General features: G+C 47.4%; 1 protein-coding gene across 3 annotated transcripts in view; it reads left to right on the top strand.

Annotated features, from left to right (window-relative positions):
• DYRK4 (dual specificity tyrosine phosphorylation regulated kinase 4) overlaps window positions 1-24,850 on the top strand; it is a 977,358-nt gene that overhangs the window by 714,648 nt on the left and 237,860 nt on the right. For all 3 annotated transcript variants that reach the window (XM_078654210.1, XM_078654204.1, XM_078654218.1), the window contains exon 8: window positions 7,681-7,762. In XM_078654210.1, coding sequence (XP_078510336.1) covers window positions 7,681-7,762 — 82 coding nt within the window. The remainder of the gene's footprint in view (window positions 1-7,680; window positions 7,763-24,850) is intronic.

Genomic DNA, 24,850 nt, shown 5'->3' on the forward strand with positions numbered 1-24,850 from the left:
CCATTACAACGCGGGCATTACAACGCATGGCATTACAACGCATTGCGCTGGGGGGCGCTCTAGGATAAGAGGTAAGTTTAATTTACTATCCAACACCTTCCCTAGGGTCCACGGGGACTGGAGTTAGAATAGTAAATTATACTTACCACTATCCAGCACCCCAAAGCGCTATGCGTTGTAACGGTATTCGTTGTAAATACCGCGTTGTAATGGTACGCGGAGTAAAAGTATGCGTTGTAACGTCATACATCCGTTTACTTGAAGTCAAAGAGGGTAGGGAACTTAGTGGAATGAATTAAGTACTTTTGTTTTTAACCTTTTGATATTCATGCAATTTATTCCGGTTCAAACAAAAACCTAAATACCTGTAAAGTAAACTGTGGTCTTATAAGACAGTGTACTTGGCATAAATAAACGAAAAGAAGCAGATATTTACCCTGTCAGTTATCATTATTTACTTTTGTTTATATTAAAAGTAACATGCCTATGCCTAACTTATCACAGTATAGGGTACTCTTCACAATAGAAACATTGCATCAAAAGGAGATGAATGTTTGATAGTCAAGTCCATATTTTAAGAAGTTCTTAGACTATCTCTATTCTGCAACTAGACCGCTGTTTGTCCACTACAAATCGGGCGGACATCTTGCACATTTTGCCACTCTTGCTTAAACATATTGGAGAAGTGGCGTCTCAAAGTTGCGAGCTAATACATAGTAGTCACACACTTGATTACTTTTATCGAGATAACACCTGGTCTATGGAATTTATCGGTACCATGTGAAACAAAGACTGCAGAGATCTTGGTTGCAAAAATATAAGACATTCAAAATATATAGACTGCCAAAATCCCAAACTTTCAGAAGTATTTCTCTACCGAAGTTAGATTATGTATAGTGGATTACGTTTATGCTTATTCAAGATGGTGTTGCCTATAGTTTAGTTTTGGAAAATTCCACAAAAAGATTCGGTTTTAGCATGCATTGGTACCGGGTTAGTTAACCATTCTCCGTCCAGTCTTGTGTGGTTGTGGGACGTGCTTGATTATAGTTTATAGTATAAATGGATTATTTTCCAGGGAGATATTTATGCAAGGCTGAGAATTTGACAGTCTAAATCGGAGTCTGTTTATGCAAAAGAGATTCTTGCAGTCTAATTTTGCTTGCTAGGAATTAATCCTGGCCCTGAGAGTTTTGACAAAATCTCTTCGAGCATAGTTTATCTTTTTAAAAGGTTATTGAACACTCAGACTGGAAAAAATTGTATCGCTTCCATAGAGACAAAACATCTAATTTCCCTTCCTTTCTCATAGATTGTTATTTTCCATCCTCCTCCGTCCTTTCGTTAAACTCTTGGGGATGGTTCTGAGTGCGAGTCATTCAAGGGGAAAGCATTTCTTTAGCTACTTTAATGAGTATTTGTGCTTTAAATGTTTGCCAGATGTTTCTAGGGGGACTCTTTGTGATGGCGAAGTTCCTTCAAGGCTAAGACTTTACGCCAAAGGTGCAAAGCATTTTACCCTCATCGATTAGGTTCTTTGCTACAGTGTCCCTTTGCCTGGAATCAACATTGAGGAAAGGGTGGTGTTTAAATTGTTTGTAGAGTTATCCGATGCTTAATTTGTGCAGGTGGTTGCAGGTTGTGGGTAGGCTGGCACTTTGTTTTTTGAGGACCAGAAGTCATTCTTCATCATCAAACACTCACCCAAAGCAAGATGGAGAAAGGCTGACATTGGAGATAGAACGAGAAAGCAAGAACTATGATAAGTGACGGAGAGGGAAAGCGGGGACACAAAGGAACCAGCAAGCGGGAGATAAGGATGCAAAGTGTAGAGGGTGGGAGGTGTGCGATGAAATCAAGACTAGGCAAGCTCGGTATTGGGCAAAGCTGCTAGTGGACTCCGAAGAAAACTTTGGGCCCCACAATTACTTTTTGTTTTTATGTACCAGTTCAGCATTGGAAGTGGTTTCTCTGCTATTGGAAAAAGGCAAAACTAATAAACATTGTTTGGGTGTTGGTCATAAAATTATTGGTAAGTCAATGGCCATTCTAAGACTATCCAGATCGATTTTCTGTGGATTGTTCTTTATTGTGCTTTGGCTTAATCGATTCTGTCAGATTGACACATGAAATCTTTACAGTTACACCATGGTGAACATTTTGCATTTTCAGTATTTGAAACTGTGCAAGGACGTGGATGGCCGAACCGATCAGGAATGCCCTCTTCAAATTTGCATTACTCTAAAAATTCTAGGTTTAACAGATGCATCATGTAAGATTAAGGGCTAAATATGTTCTTGGGCTTTTATGTATTCGTGTTATATTTGTCATCCATGTTGAGCACGTCGCACTGCTGTGGCTACTAAATATGCTGGAAACCAGGTGCAACAGAAAGCGGGGAGCCAACAATTACAGGTAAGTCGTTCTTCCTTTTTCACTGTTGTTTACACGCATGCTCTTGCAGTTGTTGCCAATGTGTCTCCATCTCACAGCATATAAAAAGAAAACATAACCGAGAATGGTAATTAAGGTATTGTTTTTAACAATCATATTTTTATTTGCATCACTGAAAATGGGTACCTCCGGTATTATAGCAACTCTTCATAGCTGCCAAGGTTTCAGATTGCCATGTGTGACATTTCCATAATTTCAATGTAATTATGAGTGACATTACTATGAGTGACACTTTATCACAAGCAAAAGCAAGCAATGAAGGTGAGAGAAACATATAAATTACACACATTTGAGCAACTATAAACCCAACGATTTTAAAACTGCCTCAAAGCAAGCGCCGGAAATGAAACGGCACAACCTGCACTTGTGTGTCGAGGGCAGGAAGTTGAACACAGGTGTCGACCTTCCTGGAATTTAACACAGCCAGCACTGGACGGCAGCAGAAATTCATCGAGACAATTCTGTCGATAAAGGTACCAGAAAGTTAAAAGCAACTATTTGCCATATATATTAATGGGGAACAGGTACCAGTGCTGGCACTGCACGCTAGTGCTACTGAGGGCCCTAATACACGGATCTTCTCTGCTGACTTAATTGATGACAGCTGCCTAAATATCACTAATTAATTCCTTGTAGGTTGTTTTTAATACAGATTAGATCATAAATGAGAGAGTCAGTAGTCGGAGGACTCGCAAGCCGCCGCAGACAACAAGGGCATTAGCAAGCCTCGGGAGAGTGAGTATGGCGCACTAGTGCAATCAGGACGCTGTAACTTTCTGAATACAGTTGCCTTCAGCAATGCACTGCTCAAGCCGAATACAAATCATTAGCGAGCCGTGAGTGGTGTCCGCCATGGTCAGCGCACCGCAACCTGCCCTGCCCAGCCCCAGATTACATTAACAGACTGTCACAAAGAAAATTAATACTTAACTGCGACGGTGGCCGCGCTGACAGTAATGTGTTGGATGGCACCAGTATTGTGATCCTGCGCTAGCGCCATTCAGTGAAAGCATATGTGTAGGCCAAGCAGAGTGAGAGAGAGACACTCCAGGCTGCATTCACTTTGTTTTGAGGCGAGCGGCAATTATTTGCACAGGCTGCCTCATCATGGCCTAAACACTCCGCAATGATTCTGAGGCTGAGCAGCTTCGTGAAGAGGCTGGTGTCCTCCTTTGTGCTCAGCAACTTCACAACACATGACTACACGTACGGCATTGGCAGCTGCCTGGCCATTTATTACTTACTTCTATCTCTGTGTCACAGTCACACTGCCGGCGGTGAGCCACACGGGGTCTCCAGACTCTCCCGCAACCATCTCTGGAGGATCACGATGCCTGAGGCGCGGCCCATTGCTGAGACTGTAGTGACAGCAGTCACCTGTGAGGGTCGCGCCCGGGTCTTCCCTCTGTATTGTCAGTGAAAGGAACTTTATGTAAATGACTCATTTAGCTAGTTCGGATAAATAACATCGTCAGAATTAGTCATTTTGGGCTTGGAACACCCCTGCACAGCTGGGATGCGGAAGATAGCAGGGCTCGTGACTGGAGAGGGCGTGTGGGAGGGATCATCACGAGCTGGTGCTCGCGCCACCTGCTATCCTCGGCCCAGTTTCGATCTTCAGACGCAAGAATCTATTAACGTCTACGAAACTATAAATTAATATTAGCCAAAAGCGTTATTGTGATCAGTCTTCAACAAACGACACAGAATCCTCCAGTAAGGAAGCCGTACATTGAAATAACACTTATTGTTTCAACTTTCGAATGCATATAATGGTACCAGATATTATGTAACGTCACCTAGCCAGCTTGTCTCGAGTTTGTCACATTTCTAGGTGAATCGGCTCCCGCACGCCGGTTACAACACGAGAGGTTTTAGGCGTCAGGTAAGTCCTAGCTCTACGTGCGTAAGCGCAGAACTTCCCTTTTCCCTGGACTACAGTTCCCATGGTGCCTGTGTCTGAGAAAGTGAAAATAAACGTTCCTGTTTGTGTTTCCCTGATCAGCGCGTGTCTCCTCCCAACCTCCGGCCTCACCTCGTTCTAGGCAGCTGCGGGCAGTGTCTGCGCTTCTGTGGGTTCATAAATCCCGGTTCCTGATGGTATTTCAGGATATGAGGCAAGGAGTGGCTCAGGACTGGGCGGCCTCGTTACCACCGGGGCACTCATGCAACTAATCACAGTGCGCAGACGGTGCGAGGCGGGGAGAACGGTGGACCATGGGAGGCTATATGCAGGTCTAATAGTGCGCGCGCCTCCGTCCGTCCATGCCAGCGGCAGTCTGTGAAACCGAGGGCGCAGATGGAGGTGACCGGCGGGTCTAGCCAGATCACTGGAGGGGGAAAGGAGCAGCTGACAGGGGAGGCAGTAAGTGCCGGGGTGTTCTGTATGTATGTGTGTGCATGCGTGTGTGTATGCGCGGCGGAGGGGGGGGAGGGCGTTCTCGTGTGTGTGTGTGTGCGTGCGCGGCGGGTGGGGGGGTTGGGGGGGTTCTCTATGTGTGTGTATGCGCGGCGGGGGGAGGGAGGGGTCTGTATGTGTGTGTGCATGCGTTTCTGCTTCCAAGGAGCCATGGGAGACAGGAAGCGCGCGCGACCTGATCCCAGTTCCAAGGTTGCGCGTGCACATCACTTGTCTCCTGTCTCCCTTCACTCCTTGAAAGCAGAAACGATTGCAAAACGTTTCGCTGCGACGATCGCTTCGCGATCAGTTCGCAGGTGCGAAACCTAAAAAGAAAGCATTTAACCTACACAATACTTAGCCAGTTTATGAATCTAACTGGAGGCACGCGTACCAAACATGCAATTCCTGTGCCATAGCACGAACAATACTTGCATTACATTTCGACGGCAATGAGTAGCCACAGGGCTATTACATGTCATTTTATACGTTTTACCTACGTTTCTTGTGAAATATTATGTATCACACTTAAAACGGACTGAGATAAGAGTGGGGTCGGTCTAATAAAATGTTCTAATCTTTTATGAAGAAAACATAAATAAATGTGTCAAGCGGAAAACTCAATGATTGATACGCTGTAAACTGTATATAATTTTAAGTATGTTTTCTTTTATTTTGAACAATTAACACATTATGCAGTCTGTTTGAATAAGATCATTTCTTTTCCTTTTCATAATTGCATTATAATCAATATCAACTGAACGTGTCACCAATCTCGAGCTATCTGTGTCTATTGTCGATATCTTTGTATAAAATAGCATTACGCAGGCTGTCGGCACAATGTATTGTAATAATGCTCTATTTGGGTGCGTAGTCCCTCATTTCACGTGCTGTGCTGTCGTATTCATGTTTAAGTCTCGCCGAGCCAGCGCATGCGCTGCACTGCGAGAAATTTTGTGAGTGGCTTTAGAAAGTGCTACCACAGACTTTTCTTTGCCTCAAGCTTGAGTGCACATGCGCATGCACGTGCACAGCCGCCATGTGGGTTTCTGTCAAAGTTCATTAGGCCTTTTGTGCCTCTCTCTGCGCTTCAATTTCCTCTCCCTCCCCCACCACAGATCGCGTCACTCTACAGGCCTCCACTCCCTCCCCACCCCCCACCGCCTCTCTATATTGTAGCAGGCCGTAGGGTGCTTTTAAAAAATATATATTTTAGCGTGCGCAAACAACTCCTGGGCTTGTTTTATATACCAATCCAAGCAGCAAATGAGTCTGGGCATTGCATGATCTTTTTTTCACAACCTGTTTCTTTAATTTGCTTTTCAGACGCCCTGACAACTAACTCATCCTAGTATCAAAACTGTAGTGTCCTCCTAAATTTCTATGGGCCATAATCTCAAGTTAGTATCACTGGCTGTTTTTTTCCCTGTGTACCCCATGCTCCTTATTTTGGTTTCTAGTTGGCCAGAATTCAGTATTCTACTCCTCTTGTAAGCCTGCTTTCTTGTGTGCTGTACTTTTCCCATGTGTCCAAAATTCTGGCTCTAATCTGAAATCTGTCGGAACACGTTGCCCCCATCTCGAGACTTTGCAGCATTGCCTTATCATGCTACTTCTATTAAACTGAGCCTCCAACATCATGAACGCGATCATGACCCATGATTTTTTCCCCAGATCAAAAAGGTCACCTTCACTGGCACGTTCTAGACGTGAGTGCTACATGCACCAACTACTTTATAAACATATTCCAAGTGGTAGTGTAGCATAAGCTGTAACTTTCTTGTTTTCTAGATTCTCAAGTTGGTGGTTAACTTGTCAGAATTGGCAGATAAATTAAATGAACACTGGTGCTAGAACCTTGTCCGTGCTAGTTCACAAAAATAAAGTTTCTATTATTTATGGCCAACTGGGGGTGTCTTGTACTTGTGTGAATAACGTGACCCATTGGCTTTGTTGTTGACATGTTCCACGTTCATCAATGCACCTGCCTCTCTACTTGCATTGTTGTGCCTAATCCATAGTTCCACAAAATGTAGCTGGTGTATTCTTGTGACAAGTGTATGGAATTGAGGTGTGATCTGAGTTACTGCAATATGTGTTCACGAGTAAGCACTGTTTGGCGGAAATTAAATAAAGAACTACTTTTTTATTGTCCTCCTCACTCTCCAAGAGTCCACCTCACTTAAACGCCTTCAATTGTTTACTTCCTCTCATGATCCCTTATTCTGTACGTATTTCCGACTCTAGATAAACTCTAGGTTTGAACGTTTAACTGTGTTTGGTTTCTTTATGCTCATTTGCTGAACACATGGGCAAGCTGAAACCGCACTTGACAACTGAGGGCTTCCCTCATGTGCCCTCTGCACAGCCAATCATCCCTGCTCCTTGACCCACCTACATGGATTCCCTTGATACCATTTATCAACTTCTCCAAACAGATTGTAAAGGGGAGTTGACAAGATTGATGCTATATACACAAGGATGTGGTAAAACAGAATATGCATGTTATTCCTCATTACGACCTCACTTGACTTGCAATTGCTGTGATAACACTCACCCTTTCCCACACCTAAATCCTCAATTTGTGTAATAAGGACTTTTTTGGCCCACCTTCAGATTTAGCCATACGTCTATTCGTCCAAAATATCCACAAGTAATGCACTCCTTCAAATTCACTTCAACCTACACCCTCCCTTAATTACTTACATTCCTACTCCACAGTTTCAAACAAGAGTGCGATAGGAATGCTTCATTTAAATGTTCACAAAATGTTTTCTCTGCTCCACATACATTTGCAGCGATTGACCACCGACTTTTCCTTCCATCAGGAGAACATTTTACTTTTCAAGAAAGGCCAATCTGCAATCAAAGTTATTGACTTTGGATCAAGCTGCTATGAACACCAGCGAGGTCTGTAAAAAGTTAAAAATTTTCAGCTTTCTCAATCTACTAAATATTTTGTTGAGTTATGCAAAATAGATAAACTGATTTATCAATTGCTAACATGCATGCCTAGTTTTGGTTGTGATCTGTGTTCTTTGAAGTGATAGTGGTTAATTGCAAAACTCCTTATTTATTCTGGAAATATTTCTAAAGCTTTGGCGTTGATTTTGGAGAAACAGAAGTGCGACCAATCATTGGGACCTTCTGTTACTTTAAGTGTTTTAGAGCAAGTAAAAATATAAATTATGTACTTATTGCCATTTTATAACTCTTGTTATAGACAAAAGAAAGGGGGAATCGATTAGCTACTGCTTGTTTTACATCGGTCTCATGATGATCAGCACACATGACTGCCATTAGTTTTGCAACTTAGATCCATGACATACATATGGAGCATTTCCTTTGCACTGCTATAAGGCCATTTCATTGGTACATCAGTGAGAATTTGGAAAGCTAAGCTCTTTTCTTTCAAGCCTAACAATCCCTCCAAAACGAAGTGGGGCCTATACAGAGGCAGGCACTCCTTTACCTTGCCACTGAAACATTATGCAGCAAGGGTGTCCCTCGATAGGTAGGATGGATCTAGATATGTGAAAGTCCATTATTGGTTTGAACTTGCAACGTTTCTGAATGTTGACCTATGTATGTTTTGGTAGAGCTGGATTGAACGTACCTCTTGTAGTCGCTAATTTAGTTAAAATTTATGAATTCAAATGATAATGTCAACCATGGGAGTCCTGGTTTGGTGTGCTCCAAGGACTATATGTGTCTGTCAAGTTCCATGACATTTTTTTAATAAGATTTCAAGTGAAAGTTTAACATCACGAAGCACAGCAGTGCGTGATATGCAATGCTAAAGTATAGGCAGATTGCAGTGGATACACATAACCGCAATAGTTACGAAGCACGGAAAGACTGAGATAAAATGTCAAAGAACATTTGCTACCCTGGTGGAAGTGAGTATCAAGCGACTCATCCCTCATCCTAGTGCATTAGCTGTTCCACTGTGGTCAAGCCTGGCAGCCCCCAACCACATCAGAGGCACACTGGCGGTCAGGTTCAGTACCATCAGAAAAGAGAAAATATTATTGTCTACCTTCATGGTTCACCCAGACACTAGCTTATGCACCCCCATCATCAGTCTGCTAGTGTATCAAAATTTGGACAAAATATTGAGTCGATTATGCTTATTTATTTTAGTTATATCTTAGGTGTGGGTTTCTAGGTTTGTAGGGGTATATGGTGGCAAGTTAAGTAACCATTATTTTTAAATTGAAAATTAATTATTACACAGTATATTAATTCTATAAATTGGTTAATTGTTCTTTTATTTTTTTATATATATAATTTATGATGAAGAGTTTTAATTTTTTCCTGAATTAATAGGGTTATTCAAATATGTATTGTGTTTGAAGTGAAGTAGTTTATCTACAGACTGGAGTGAGAATAGTAAATTTAACCCCTCCGAAGTCCAACCCTTTCGGTACTGTTGCACAGACTGGGATGGGAATAGTAAATGTATTCCCTCCAAAGTCCAATGCTTTCCCTACTGTTGCACAGACTAGACTGGGAATAGTAATTATTACCCCTCCGAAATCCAACGCGTTCCCTACTATTGCACAGACTGAAGTGCGAAAAGTAAATCTTATTCTTATGCAGTTTTACGCTTCCCCTACTGCTGCACAGATTGTAGTAGGAATAGTAAATTTAACCCCTGTGAAGTCCAAGGCCTTCCCTATTGTTGCTCCTACTGGAGAGAAAATAGTACATTTCAATCCCTCTGAAGTCCTACACTTTCATAGTATTGCGCTGTTTGGAGTGGGAATAATATATTTAACGCCTCAGAAATCCTTCAATTTCTCTACTGTTGCATACACCGGAATGGGAATAGTATATCTTTTATTCCCAGACTCCAATACATTTCCTAATATTGTCTATTTATTATTATTTTTTTTTTAAAATATGTTTTTATTGCGAAAACATAGTAGAGGCACAAAGTACATAAACAAGAGGGCCGCTCAAAATAAGAGAATAGTAACATTATGTCGCAGGGAGCATACACAGCCAATTACAACCCACATCCCGGGGGTTGGGCGGCGTAAGAACAAAGCATACAATTCGCCTGTGTACGCGAGAGATATGAACTTATCATTGTATTCGCTATTTTCATTACGTTGTTTACACATTTCAAAATGAACCAATTGAACAACAAACAAATACCCCATAAATTGCATCAGTAGCACAGAACCGAATATAGTAGGATATTTATGTGAGGGTTAGGAGAGGCACAGGCAGTGCAGTACTGCACAGGCTCACGGGAGACACAGTTATGTCTAGACATATATATATCAAGAAATAGTAGAGTGGCTATATAGGGCTCCTACACAAGACCCAGATCTCCCACAGTCACTCCCCCCCAGTACAATCAGAATCCGAATCGGCAGGGGAGAACAACTCCGCGCTTGTCGCATCAGAATCATCCTCCTCTAGTCCCTCCACACACAGCATCCTCCAAGCTAGTAAATCATCCTGTAGTTTCCCATCTCTGCGAGTGCGCTGCATGTGAGTCTCTTCCGTCAAGGTCCATTCTCTCGCATCTTTCAGCCATAGAGAGAACTCCGGCGCCCTTTGACCCATCCATGTAATAGCCACACGTCGCCGCGCCAGGACCAGCAAGAGTTGTAGGAATTTATAAGATAACTTTTTCTTTCTGGGCTTCGGCACCAGCGCCAAGAGACAGTGGAGGGGCTCTAAAAGAATTGTAATCCGTGTGGCCCGAGCAACATGGGCCACCACTTTCTGCCAAAAGTCTTGGACCGGGGGACAGCCCCACGCTAAGTGGAGGAAGCCCGCCCTCTGCGCCCCACATCTAGGGCAATTATGCCGTCTGTCCGCCGATATGCGATGCTGGGAGACAGGCGTCATATAGGTACGGTGGAGAAAATTGAAATGAATAAGTTTAAAACGTGCGTTGCAGGAGACTTTGCGGGTCAAAAGCCCGATCCGTCTCTGTTGGTCCGGCTCCAGTTCCACTCCCAAATCTGCCTCCCACGCCGCCCAAGACGGTGCCAGCGGGGGGGGCCGAGTCCCGGCGCATGGCCGAGTAAAGAAGGGAGATCAAGCGCCTGCCTCTCCCACAGGATAAAATGATGTCTAGGGCGTTAGTAGTCGGAGGTGCCTCCGGGTATTGGGGCCACGTGATCCTGGCCACATCTTGGAGGGCTCCGTAGTGGAGATACTGTCCCTCGTGGAGGGAAAAGGACTCCAAGGCGCGTTCAAAGGACACAAAAGAATCGTCCGGGTAGAGGTCCGCAAGAGTCTCGCATCCGCCAGATCGCCACTTCCTGAAGGACATACTCTCCTCCAAACGGAGTATCGGGGCCAAGATCCAAAGCGGGAGCTCTCTATGAAACGGCGCCCGCATTAACACTCTTTCAACGAACTGTTGCCAGATTTCAGCAGTGTGGCGGACCACGTAGGGTAGAGCGCCCTCAGCGCCTCGACCCTGCATCAGGGCCTCCTGTAGGGCCTTTTCATCAGCCGTACCAGCCAGTAACGCCAGTTCCCAATTCTCAGCGTCAGCGAACCACCGAGCTGCTGGGAGAAGCTGTGCCGCGTAGTAGTACAGGTCAAACCTTGGGGCCTCAAGGCCACCCTCGTCCCAACTCCGCATCACCGTACGTAAAGCCACTCTGCTGCGTCCACCCGCCCAGAGTAGGGAGGTAAGGAGCGAGTTCAAGGTCCGAAACACTCGGGGCAGCAACGGACACAGGGTGTTCTGCAAGGTATAGAGGATCCTAGGGAGCATCACCATTTTGGCAATCGCCAATCGCCCCATTAGAGAAAGGGGAAGCGTGTTCCAAAAGGTAACAGATTTGTGGAGGGCTGAAAGTACTTTGTCGACATTATAGGCTAGCAGAGTCTCCTCTGATGTAGCCACCTAGATGCCAAGGTATCTGAACGCCACTCGTTCACAGCGGAAACCCACATAGGGCAAGTCTGCGCCCGGGTCTGGAACACAGCCTGTCAGCGGGAAAACCAGGGATTTGGTGAGATTAACACGTAACCCAGAGGCTGCACCGAATCGGTCCAGGAGTTGCAATAAGACAGGGAGGGCCTCAGAGGGGGAGGTCAGATAAAAAAGCGCATCATCTGCGTAAAGGGAGACAATGTTAGCGGTCTCACCGACCACTATCCCCCACTGTCGCAGCTCCATGCGAGCGGCTATTGCCAGAGGTTCAATTGCAAGGGCAAACAGGAGAGGGGACAGGGGGCAACCCTGCCGGGTGCCTCTCTCCAATGTCCACTCCTCCGAGCGGGCTGAACCCAATCTCACCCTAGCTCTGGGCGCCCCGTAGAGTATCTTGATCCAATTGCAAAAACCAGGCCCAAATCCCATAGTTTTTAGCACCTGCATTAAGTATCCCCAGTGCACTGTGTCGAAGGCTTTAGCCAAATCAACTGAGACCAAGACTTGAGGACCCTCTCTGTCCCGAACTTCATGGAGGACATGATTCAGGCGGCGCAAGTTCATCGCCGTGTTACGACCCGGGATAAATCCGCATTGGTCGGAGTGGATCAGTCGGGTCATGTATGGGGCAAGGCGAGTGGCCAAGATCTTAGTGAGGATTTTGGCATCCGTGTTAATCAGGGTTATAGGGCGGTAGTCTGAAGGTCCAGGCCCTCAAGGTATGAACGATAGGCATCTTCCATAATGGACGGGTCAGCCCTATATACGGTTTGCAGATGGCAGCGGAGAACCTCGAGGATATCGGATTCAGAGTGGACCACAGTCCCACCCGAGTCGCGTAAGGCAATTATCTTCTCAGGCGCGAACTCCCGGCGGAGAATCCAGGCCAATAAGTGGCCAGACTTGTCTCCTTCGCGGTGGAGGCGTTGTCTATATTGGCCCAATGTAAACTTGTCAAGTCGGGTAAGTATGTCATGGATCGAGACCAGGGCAGCAGACTCCGTTCGCTGGTCCGTTGCTTCTGGATTAGAGCCAGCTTGGGCTCGTTGAAGCGCAGCCTCCTCCTTCTGCAAGTCAGACAACAACTGTCTGCGGACCCCATATGTGAGGCCCATACAGGCGCCACGTACAACTGCCTTCAAGGCATCCCATTTAGTAGAGTAGGGCAGATCATCTCCCCCCCAGTTGAGCTCCAAGTATTCCGACAGGGACTCCGCTACGTGCTCTTTGCCCACCGGGTCCAGGAGGAGGTCAGCGGGCATTCTCCACGTGCGCAGACGTGCCGCTCGATCAGGCCACTGCGCCACGCATGTCACCGGGGCATGGTCTGATAGGTATCGGTCTTGATGCGTAACCGTCAAGGTCAGGGACGGAGTAAGGTTGGCCGCAAGAACGCGGTCCAATCTGCTATGGGGACCATGCGTTGGGGAGTAGCATGTGTAAATTTTCTGAGCAGGGTGGCAGGACCGCCACACGTCCACAGCACCAAGATTGTGCATCACGTCACGTAGACGGACCGTTATGCGGGGCTTAGTGCCCGACCTGGGTGGATGTCGATCCAATTCAGGGTGTAGCACGCAATTGAAGTCCCCAAACCAAAAGAGGGGTGCATCCAAACCCGAAGCCACAAGGTCTTGGACTCGCGAAAAGAAAGCAGGTTCATCAGTGTTTGGGGCATAAGTATTAAGAAGTAGGAGCTCTTTGTCATCTAATCTAAGTCTCACCAACAAGTATCTGCCGTCCACATCTGCTTCAGCATATTGAACCGCACAAGGAATCCCTGGGGCCACCCATATAAGGACCCCCCTAGCATACGTAGAGAAGGAGGAATGAAAAATCTGGCCTCTCCACTTTCTGGACAGCCGTTGTGCGCCGTCTTCATCCAGATGGGTCTCTTGCAGACAAGCGATCGAGACCCCATGCCGTTTAAGGAAGGTGAGGACTCTGTGCCTCTTGGTGCAGGTACCCAAGCCACGTACATTCCACGTTAAAAATTTAAAACCCATGGCCCATGATAACGCTTAATCGTGCTATAGAAGAGAGACAACATAACCTGCCGCCCCTCGACCCCCACCATAGTAGAATCTGCTGGGGCAGCTTTGTCAGTAAGCTGTCCACCAATCGGTGTCAATGTGCATGTGATGCCAAATATACTTTCTCCACAAATTGTAACCCACCCCCCAACAACTCCGAAACATCGAGTTTTCACAAAAACTGGTACCCCCCCACCACCCACGAGCAAAAGGATAGCAACAACAAGAAACGCCACCCCGCCCTTCCCCTGCCAGTGCCAGGACGTACACAGCCACCCCACACAACTCATTCAACACACACTCACACACAACAAAACAACCCCACCCTCCCTACCTCCCAGCTCCCCGAACAGACCCAGCAATGTCAGTACAATACCTGGGCCAGTCTCCACCCCTCCGTCAGCAATATCGTCCAGAAGTGACACAAGGCGCAAAGTGGCCCCACCCATCTCCCACACACGATAGGCCATATGGGCGCAAGCATTCAAACATGATCCATCATTCAGAAAAGACCCCCCTCTAGAGGCAGGAATAAGCTAGGGGAACCCAGCAGCGCGACAATATGGGTGACTCCACACCAAGAGTATCCATACAAACAGGGCCAATCAGCACCAATCAACAGTTCACTCCAACCTTGGCTCAGTGAGGGCCGTCTCCGGGACCACCGGGGCTGTAGAGTTCGTATCCAGCGACAGTTCCTGCAAGGTGTCCGGTACCAGGATGTCACCAGGGCCAGGGGCTGCAGTCGAACTCATATTTGCTCCCGCCGGTAATGTTTCCATAAGGATAGCTCCATCCGCCCCTACTGTAGGTCGAGGTGTAGGAGATCCCCGAGATCCAGAGCGGCGTCGTCTCCTACTTCGATGCCTCTTTCGTGGTCTGGTCCCCCAAGTGTCACGCGGGCCACCTCGCTCCCCCGGAGGGAGGTCATCTCCTCTGATCTCGAGTCACTCCCACACCTCCGCCGGTGATTCAAAGAAGTGCGCACGGCCCTGGGAGAGTACCTTGAGTTTGGCCGGGTACAGAAGCATATATTGAAGTTTCATCTCCCGGAGTTTTTGTTTGACTCCACATAAGATTTCCTCTACTCCTGTACTTGTTGGGTATAATCAGGGTAAATTGACACACGGCTATTTTCATTCAGGAGGGGGTACTCCGACTCCCTCGCAGCTCTCAAAATACAGTCACGGTCCTTATAGTTCAGGATCTTCGCTATGAGAGCTCTAGGAGCATCCCCCGGGCGCGGAGGGGGCACAAGGGCTCTATGCGCCCGCTCCACAACAAATACGTTGGACAATCCTGATGGGCACAAGCGTGTGCGAATCCAAGTTTCAAGGAAGCGTTCAGGGTTCCCTGCCTCCAATCGCTCCGGCACTCCCAGGACTCGAATGTTGCTCTGGCGGGCTCTCCCTTCCGCGTCCTCGGCTCGTCTCTCCAGTGCGCGGGTAGTAGATGTAAGTTGTGCAACAGATTTTTGTAGGGAAGCCACTTCACCCTGCAATTGCGTAATATTCCCCTCTGCATTTGAGACCTTGTCTGCCACTTTGTGAAGATCGGTCCTGAGGAGATTTACATCTATGGACACAGTCTCTATCTGTCGTTCCAGTGCAGAATGGGAGCCCTGAATGGCCTTCAGGAGTTCGGCCCTGGATGGCTCCGTAGGGTTCTCGCTGTCGTCCTCAGGCCCCGTCTGACGCGTGATCCTCTGCGACGGTAGGCGCGGGGTGGTATACTGCGTAATAGTGTTTGGGTGGGAGCCCTTCGAAGAGCGGCCGCCACGAGCCGCCATTTTGTGAGGTAGAGAATGTCCGCAGTTGGCGCCTGCCAAAGGGTCTTGAAGGTCCAACAAGCTAAATGCGCAGAGGTCGTAATCAGGAGCAGGCAGCGGCAAAGCAACAACAGTTGAGGGGGAGCGCCCAAGGCAAACCAGCCGACCCCACAGCGAGGGTGGTAAAATGGCAGCGGAGTCCCCACTTCCACGCAGCGGTGAGAGTCTGGTGGCGGGCAAAGTCCGGCACTTGTTAATAGGGCAGGTAAGTGTCAGCCGACCTCCAATGTGCACACCTCTATGGATCCCCGTATCAGGGCCACAGGAACAGCGCTGCGGGCAAGCACCAAGTCACAGGATAGGTCGTGAGAGGGATCCCTCCATACGCGGAGATCAAAAGCCCCCCTCTGCAAGGGAAGATGGCAGACAGGCGCTGGTCAGCCCACAGTGACGATGCCGCTTGTAAGGCGCCCTGTCCCACGTCCTTAGCCGGTGGTACCCAGCAGGGGGAGCAATCCAACAGTCAGCGTGGGCCCGGTGAAAGCAATGCTGCAGGCCCCACGATGCCCATCCAAGGGAGAGAGGAGGCCGGGCGCCCCAGCAGAAGAGGAGCCGCCGCGGTCAGTGCGTGGTACCAGGAGGGATCGGGGGTCGGGCACTCACAGCTGCACAGGACCCCCAGCGCTCCAGGGTCAGTCTGCCGTTCACCGGGAGGAGAAGGGCTTACCCGGATCTCCGCCGCTTGCCACCGCAAACTCCTCGGTTCAGCCTGCAGGCACCCCCGGGATCCAGGGGGCGCCGATCGCCAGTCGCAGGGGCACCGCAAACACGCAGTGCAGGGCGCAGGGATACACGCCTCAGGCGTCCGGCTCAAAACCCCTTGTGTGTCTCTCCTGGGCGGAGCGCCCGCAGCTGAACCTCCGCCGCAGGCCCAGACCGCGGGCTCGCGTAGTTTAGGCGGCGTCACGAACGCCGGGGGTGCCGTCACCTCCCCTCACGGTGGAGCTCCAAGTTTCTTCTCGAGGCCAGGGGTCGCAATCCAGTTTGGAGGGATTCCGACGAGAAATCCACAGGCTAGGACAGCCCAGGTAGGAGAAATGAACAGGATTAGTGGGTCTGTGGGACGGAGCTGGTGGAGCTCACGTCCTGTCGGCCATGTTGCTTGGCCACGCCCCGTCTATTTATTATTAATACCATTTGTTAATAATTTGTATAGTATTTGATTATCTTTTTTATTTGTTTAAAAATGTCCTACTATTTTTAGTTTTTTTACATATTTTTTCATTTTATTTGTTTGGCAATTTATTTAATGTTTTGGAATTGAATTGTTAATAGTTTTTATGTTGCATGTAGAATTTAAATAAATACATATATATATACATTATATATATACATATATATAGTGCTTATTATAGTTAAACTTAACAAATTAAAAAAAATATAATGTAAAATATTTATTTGTAATAATTGTGTTAGAATATATATATATGTGAGTGTATATATGTATATATATCTATATACATGCATTTAAATATATACATGTATATGTGTTTATATAAGTTAATATTTATATGCAGTATTAACTTTTAGTGAGATTTAGTTCATTAACATTTTATAAATGGTATATATTCAAATATTTAAAATTCACTACTTTAAACTGTACACATATATATTAGGAAAGTACATTTATGTATTTTTTTATGATATTCGTGTGAAACAATATATTATTTTCTATATTTCTGTACTTACCATTATAAGGATAGGGACACAAACATTTTTGTAAATGATATTTTTGACACAATATTTGTGTTACACTATATTGGTTTCAATATTCCGTCAGTGTCCCCTCAATAGTAGAAGTTATGGAGTCATAGTAAACAAAGTCAGAGTAGACATCTCTCATTGTGTGCATTCCCCAGTTTCTGAGCCAACTGAGGACCAGCAATTCCTGGGTAACTTGGATCAGTGGATAATGCGAGAGGTTCAAACCACACTTTCTGGGCATAAATGGTAACCCCCCACCTGTATATGTTACAATGTATTTTACAATTATAGTGCTCTATCACTCGAGTTGATCTACCCCACAACTCCTTTAAATACACATAAATAAAATATTCAAATGAGGAAATGAGGGAAGTACCCTATTGTAATTGGAGTTCAATTTTCACCAATTCACATATTCAGATCTATAAAGTTCCCAATGTCAAAGATGCTGAGTTGGTGCATTACAAATGTAGAATCCAATATTAGATGCAAGCTTCATCGCTAAAATCATATCATTTCTTTTTATTCTTCAATCTATATCAAGGTAAAAAGTGTCAGACCAGCCAATAAAGTGCTAATGGCTGCGCAGGTGCATAAAGCATGGGGAGCTTTGATATGTAGCAAATATTGTACCAAGATTGGGTATACGCCACCATGCTCATTTCAGTTGGTCCTTATGCTGCTTTTGGCCATCACCACCCCCTGTGTGTCATGTCATGTTCTTCTGCTACATGCAAGTTGGAGGAGTGCAACCAATATTGGTCAAAGTGAGCCTGTTTATGGGTATGCTGGGTTTGTTGGGTACGTTCATGATACCCAAAAAATCATCCGTATGGAGAGCGATCTTTTCTTACTTCAGGAACAACTCAGGGGCTGCATGAATAAGGTGCTAACTGGCTCACTTCGCTTTAATTCAGGCAAGACGCAAGTCCTGATTTTTGAGAACCCTTCCATTTGGTCGCATATGTGATGACATAATTCCTTAAGCACATACCCATCAGATCAGAATTTGGTAGTGCTATTTGATAGTAGACTCTTCTTCAAGTTGCACCTCAACAAATTGATGCCCATATGGTTTTTTGCTTCTAAGATATCTCAAGAAGATGACATAACTAATCAACTAATCCCTGCTGGTGCCAGGCAGCTGTTGGTACAAACCTTGGTACTTAGTAGACTAGATTACGGCAATACCCCATTTAGCTCTATATCCAGCAACTCATGGTTCTTACATCTCAGACATGTTTTAGGTTTAACTCTTTTTATTTGAAATCTGTACCTGGAAGGCAAATCATTCAGTATATGCAATGTAACATCAACAACCACAGTATACATGAGAAGGATAAGGCACGAGGAAAGCATTATAGCAGTCCAGTACTCGTCCAATCTGTTGCTGCGTTGATCTTCAAAGAAGAGTACGTCATGCCAGCCAGGTAGAAACTCCCCTTCCCCCCCCCCCAACTACACCGATCCCCCTTCCCACCCCCCCCCCGTCCAGTGCTCGAGTCGTTCTCCCCCGGTGTCGCCTCGTCAGGCTGCAGTTCTGAGTCTCCCTGGTTCACCATTATTAGGCCCCGCCTTCTGGTCTCGTGAGTCGTAACAAGCGGAGGTACCGCGGGCATGTAAGTTCTCGAAATTCAGTGACTAATAAAGTGCGGAATGGGTGCCAAAGCTCCTCAAATTGATCTGTATCTCCGGCTAATGTAAGGGACATCTTCTCCATCCCCAACACCCCCCATAGCCGGTGAAGCCAGCCTATAGTGGAGGGGACTGTTGCAGTGCGCCAGTGTACCAGGATGTTTTGGATCGCTGAGCCTAGGGCGATGGCCATTTGGCGTCCTCTTCGTGAGCGCAGAGGGTATGTTAATGGGTTAGGGAGCCCTAGTATGATGTAGGCGGGAAAGCGGGGCAGCTCGGTGTGGAAGTGTGCGTCTACGTCATCGATCACTTGTGTCCAGTATGGTTGTATCAGGGGGCATTCCCACAAGATGTGCAGTAGTGTTCCTAAGTGTCCGCAACCCCTCCAGCAGTTCATGTCTTTACTGTGGTCTATTTCATGGACGCGTTCCGGTGTGTAGTACCAGTATGTGGTCACCTTGGTCAGGGTCTCGGTGAGTCCTGAGTGGTATGCAGAGTGTCGCGCTCTATAGGATATTTGGCTCCATTCTTTGTGACTCAGGGTCCTGCCCAGTTCCCTCTCCCAACGCTCCCTTCCCGGATTGTAAAGATGGGTTGATTGTGGTTGGAGGAATTTGTAAAGGTCAGATATGAGTTTGGAGTCCGATGTGCGAGTCATCAGCCATCTCTCATACGGCCGGAAGTTGCGATCGGCTGTCTCCCTCACCTGTGGCTGTAGAGCCCAATGGCGAACCTGAAGATATCGCATGCGTTCCGTTTCAGGGAAGTTGTATTCCTGTCGGAATAGGGGGAAGGGAAGTACGCCATCTGGGCCATAAATATGGCAGAGGCAGCGGCATCCAGCCGACCGCCAATGGGCATAAGCCCCCCCGGCCATGCCCGGAGTGAAGTCTGGGTTGTCGACCAGGGGTGTAAGCGGCGAGGGGAAGGTAGTGAGGTCATGTACCACATTAGTGGCATCCCACGCCTTCAGCAGAACCCGCGTGACGTATGAGGCGTAGAGATTGACCGGTCGGGCTGCTCTGCTAAGAAACGGGATTTCCAGAAGCGGACGTCCCGCTATAGCTTGATCCTGGAATAACCTGGGTTTTTCAGACTCCCACCTACTCCATTCCACCAGGTAGCGTAGTTGCGCTGCTTGGAAGTACTTGCGTAGGTCCTGTATTCCCAACCCTCCCTCCTCAGGGGCCAGTGTGGTCAGTGTCCTTCTCATCCTCGGCCTCCGGCCCTGCCAAATAAAGCGGGCAAGATCAGCCTGCGTTTGCCAAAGCCATCCCACGGGCGGCTGAAGTGGTAGTGCCCGGAAGGGGTACAGAATTTGCGGTAGAATTGTAATTTTGACCGCCGCAATTCTGCCTAGCCATGAGAGGGGAAGGCTTTTTCATCGGCCCAGTTCGTCGCGTATTTTCTTTTGGAGCGTGTCATAATTGACCGCTGCCATCGCAGGGAGTGTGGCGGTCAGCTGGATCCCCAGATAAGGCACCGCTACTGATGCCCACTGGAGGGGAAGGGTGGTCTGCAAGTATTCCCTGGTGGTGGGTGTCAGGGAAAGGTCAAGGGCCAGTGATTTATCGGCATTCATTTTGAAGCTGGCCACCGACGCAAATTCCTCCAGTTCCGCCAAGCTCGCAGGGAGGGCCGTCCGCGGGTTGTCGAGTGTGAGCAAGACATCGTCCGCGTAGAGGCAAATGGTATGTGTGTAGCCACCGAATTTTATCCCTGTCACTGCGTTATTTTGACGGATTCTCTGGGCTAGTGGCTCCATATAAAGGGCGAAAAGCAGAGGTGATAGCGGGCAGCCCTGCCTCGTGCCTCTCTCAATGGGAAAGCTCCGGGAGCTGTGGCCGTTTACCCGGACCACTGCCGTAGGGAATCTGTAGCAATTGAAGATAAAGGTGCGGAATTTCTCACCAATGCCAATTTTCTTCAGGACTAACTCTAGGTATGGCCAGTGAACTCGGTCAAACGCCTTTTCGGCGTCAACCGCCAGTAGCATACGTTCACCAGGAGTTCGTGAGGTCTTTTCTATGAGGTGAGTGACTCTCTTGGTGTGGTCAACTGTTTGGCGGTCCGGTATGAATCCCGCCTGGTCCGGGTCTATGAGGCCTGGCAGGTGAGGGCCCAGGCGGGCCGCCAAAATGCTCGTGTACAGTTTGAGGTCTACGTTGAGCAACGAGATGGGTCGGTACGAGCTGCATTTAGTTTTGTCTTTCCCAGGTTTTGGGATAACTGAGAGAGACGCCCGCAGGAGGTCTTGGGGGATGGCACCAGGTTCCGAGAAGCTGTTAAAGAGACGGGTGAGAATCGGAGCCAAGGTGGTGCAGAAGGTCTTATAGAAAAGGCCCGTAAAGCCGTCAGGCCCCGGGGCTTTACCCGGTTTAAGTTTGGCTATGGCCAAAATCACTTCCTCTATTCGGACGTCTCTATCGAGGTGTTCCGCCTGCTGGGGCGCCAGAGAGGGAAGCGCAACCGAATCCAGATATTCGGCCGCTGCTTGGCCGTCGAGACGGTCTCCGGAATAGAGGGAGGTGTAGAAATCTCGGAACGTTTCCGCAATCTCTGCATCCTCCGTAATTGTAGCTCCGTCAGGGCAAGAAAGTTCTTTCACCATCTGCTGACACTGCAAGACACGGAGCCTGCTCACCAGCAGCCGGCCGCACCTATCCCCTCCTGTGTAATAGGCATGTCTCAGCCGTAAGGCTGCGTATTCCGCCCGATCATTGTCTAGTGCGGACAGGAGGAGTCTGGCCGCTTTAAGTTGTCTCCATATGCGGGGGGGCCCTGTCCGCTGGTGGATTCATTCTAACTCCCGTACCTGCTGGGTAAGTTCGTCCCGTTTGTGTTGCCTATCCTTATTCTCCGCTGTGGAGAGGGCTATAAATTCCCCTTGAAGCACAGCTTTCATGGCTGCCCACTGCGTTGCCCGTGTCGTGTCCCCGTTTGCATTGTGTAATTGATAGTCCTGGATAGCGTCCTGAATGCGTTTCACTACCTCTTTCTTATGCAGTAAAGTGTCGTGAAGGCGCCATACCCTGGAGGGGTTTGTGGTAGGCGGTAACTCGAGGGTGGTGGTAACCGGCGCGTGGTCTGAGAGTGAAAGCACTCCAATCTCTGTCGAGGTGGCTAGGGTGCAAACCGGGCCAGAGGCTAAGAGGTGGTCCAATCGTGCGTAGGTCTTATGTGCGTTAGAGTAATAGGAATATTCCCTATCATGTGGGTGTGTGCGGCGCCAGAGGTCGTGGAGATCCAGCTCCGCTAGTCGGTCTGTGCAGGTAGTGGAGAATGTCCCGGCCTGGGGAGAACGTTGTGCTGACCTATCTAACACTGCGTCAAACACCATGTTGAAGTCCCCCCCCCAGTATGATGTGTCTGTCCGTTGTGACGGTAATATCTGTGAGGGCGGAATACAGGAAGCATTCTTGGCTATCGTTGGGACTATAAATGGACCCAATGGTGAACCACAGGCCTCCCAGAGCGAAGCGGTATGCTAACAGCCTCCCCTTTCTCAGACATTTTTTAAAGATATTGTATCTCTAGGCTGCTCTACTCTACATCAGCTGGAATGCTTATTATACCTAAAGTTTGAAGAGATCACCAAGGGGCTTTTCCTGTGATTTTGGCTCAAGAATTGAATACATTCTCTTTACACATTGGCTTGAATCCAGTTATTCTAAATTTCATAATGGTCTGAATACCTATTTTTTTACTTTCATTTAGATACCCTGATTGGTATGTGGTATGCATTTTTGGATTAGGGCTAAGACACACGCTGGGTAATCTAACACTCAACAGTAATTAAATAAATAAATACAGGAGCCAAGATAGAATACTATTTTCATCAAAGCTAGCCACCCCATTAAAAAGAGAGGTACATGCCTCCCTCTCTATATAGGTATATAGCAGCTGCACCCAGTGAACCTAATTGGCAAGGAATCCCATCCTGGTAAAGACAGCAAACAGGAAAGGCCACTCCCTGGAGTCAAATGCCTTTGTAATGTCAAGGAAGACAGACACAGTGTTTAGCTGTGAGTTTAGTTGGTGCACCATGGCAAATAGGATACAAAGGCTTTGGTATGTGGATCTGCCAGGAATGAATCCTGCCTGGTCATGAAGGATGAGATCAAGCAGTAGTAGCAGCAGCTGATTCTCCATGACCTTTGCAAGAATCTTTGTGTCACATTTATAAGAGACAGGGCGCAGTAAGAGTTATATTGCGCTGCAGGCTTGCCAGGCTTTAAAAGTTTACTAAGTGTGGCTTTCCTGAAGGAGGGAGGAAGTGTGTCCATTGCCAGCACTTCATTATCGGCTTTCAGTAGTCCAGGGGCTAGCTGAAGGGTATAGGCTCTATAGAACTCCGCGGGGAAGCCATCGCTCCCAGCTGGCCTGCAAGTCAGGAGTTCTGAAATCGCTATATTGATTTTTTCCAAAGTAAGGAAGGCATCGAGAAATTGCCTTTGAGTGTCTTCTAGCCATGCCATAGCAATATAGTAAAAGTATGCGGTGTATTCATCCGAGGACGCACTAGTGTGAGAGGTATGTAAAGTGGAAAAATACTTTACAAATTCTGCCATGATATCTTCAACCTCATAAAGAGTCTGCCCGTTATCACTTAGCAGTTGCGTAATTGCTAGAGCCGCGTGATGGCCAAGCAGTAGCACCGCCAGCATCCTGCTCGACTTCGCTGTAGGCTCTGTATCTAGAATATTTGTGAGAATGTTTCTGCTCCTGGCCTGCAAGCGTAGTGAATTAGTCAAGTTTGGTGCTCAATTGAGCGAGGCACCATGCAGCAGGACATTATGACCGATGGTTCTGGAGGACCTTAAGTCCTGACTCAAGTTTGTCCTGCTTGGCGTGCATAGCTATATGGCCTCAATATTGTTTTCAAATGCATATGCCAAGCGGATATTCCTTGAAGGCTTCCCATGTAGTGCCTATAGAGTCTCCCAAACCCTCTTTAGTCTGAAAGAAACTCTGGATTCTGGTTGTATCTCTTCCCAGAACGTAGTATCAAGAAGGAACAGCGGGGGTAGGCGCCAGGTGAAGGCCTGATGCATCAGGGCTGGTAGTTTAAGATTGAGTTTGACTGAGGCATAGGCTGATAGTGTGTGGGCAAGGTATTCTGCGCATCCCATCGATTTGCATACTTTTTATGTACCAAGCTAATAGTTCAGGTGTGTCTAGGTTGCCTGTGCAAATTTCGAATTTCAATCTTCTCTTCTTGCTTCTCTGCCCGATCTTCCCCCTGACGATCCCGAATTAGCTGCTAAACATTACACACTTTGGATTAACAACGTGGTCAACCTGGCGGCACCGACCAAGCACAGGTCCAATAACAGAATCACTATCTCTGCACCTTGGTTCAGCGAGACCCTTAGGCGCGTAAAACAAAAATGCAGACATCAAGAACGCCGCTGACGTTTAAACTACGACCCCACCCAGAAATCTCTTTACAAACAATTCCTAGGTAATTACAAACACCTTCTGATCACAGCTCAAAGCAATTTCTAATGTAATCAAATTAAATCAGCACAAAATTCTGCCAAGCAACTGTTCCATGTCGTCTCCAAACTATCAGGACAAGGGTTGACCCCTCCTATCCCTGCTTCCCAGACAACTCGTTAGCCTCACACTTCCAGGAGAAAGTCCGCACCATCTACAATAACTTCACTCTAAATAATTCATCCAACATAACCACAGCTGATACCAGTCAAACCAGCGCACCTATAGGCCCCCCCACTCCCTCGGACTCTTCTCCCACCAGCATTTTTCTTCCCCCCTCCTTCGAGCAATTTCACCAAATCTCCCCTGATCACATCACTCATCTCCTCTTCACTATGGAATCAGGATCTCCAGAGGACCCATGTCCTCCGGCCACCCTTAATCTC

The sequence above is a fragment of the Lissotriton helveticus genome, chromosome 1_1 (assembly GCF_964261635.1).
Source record: "Lissotriton helveticus chromosome 1_1, aLisHel1.1, whole genome shotgun sequence".
NCBI lineage: Eukaryota > Metazoa > Chordata > Amphibia > Caudata > Salamandridae > Lissotriton > Lissotriton helveticus.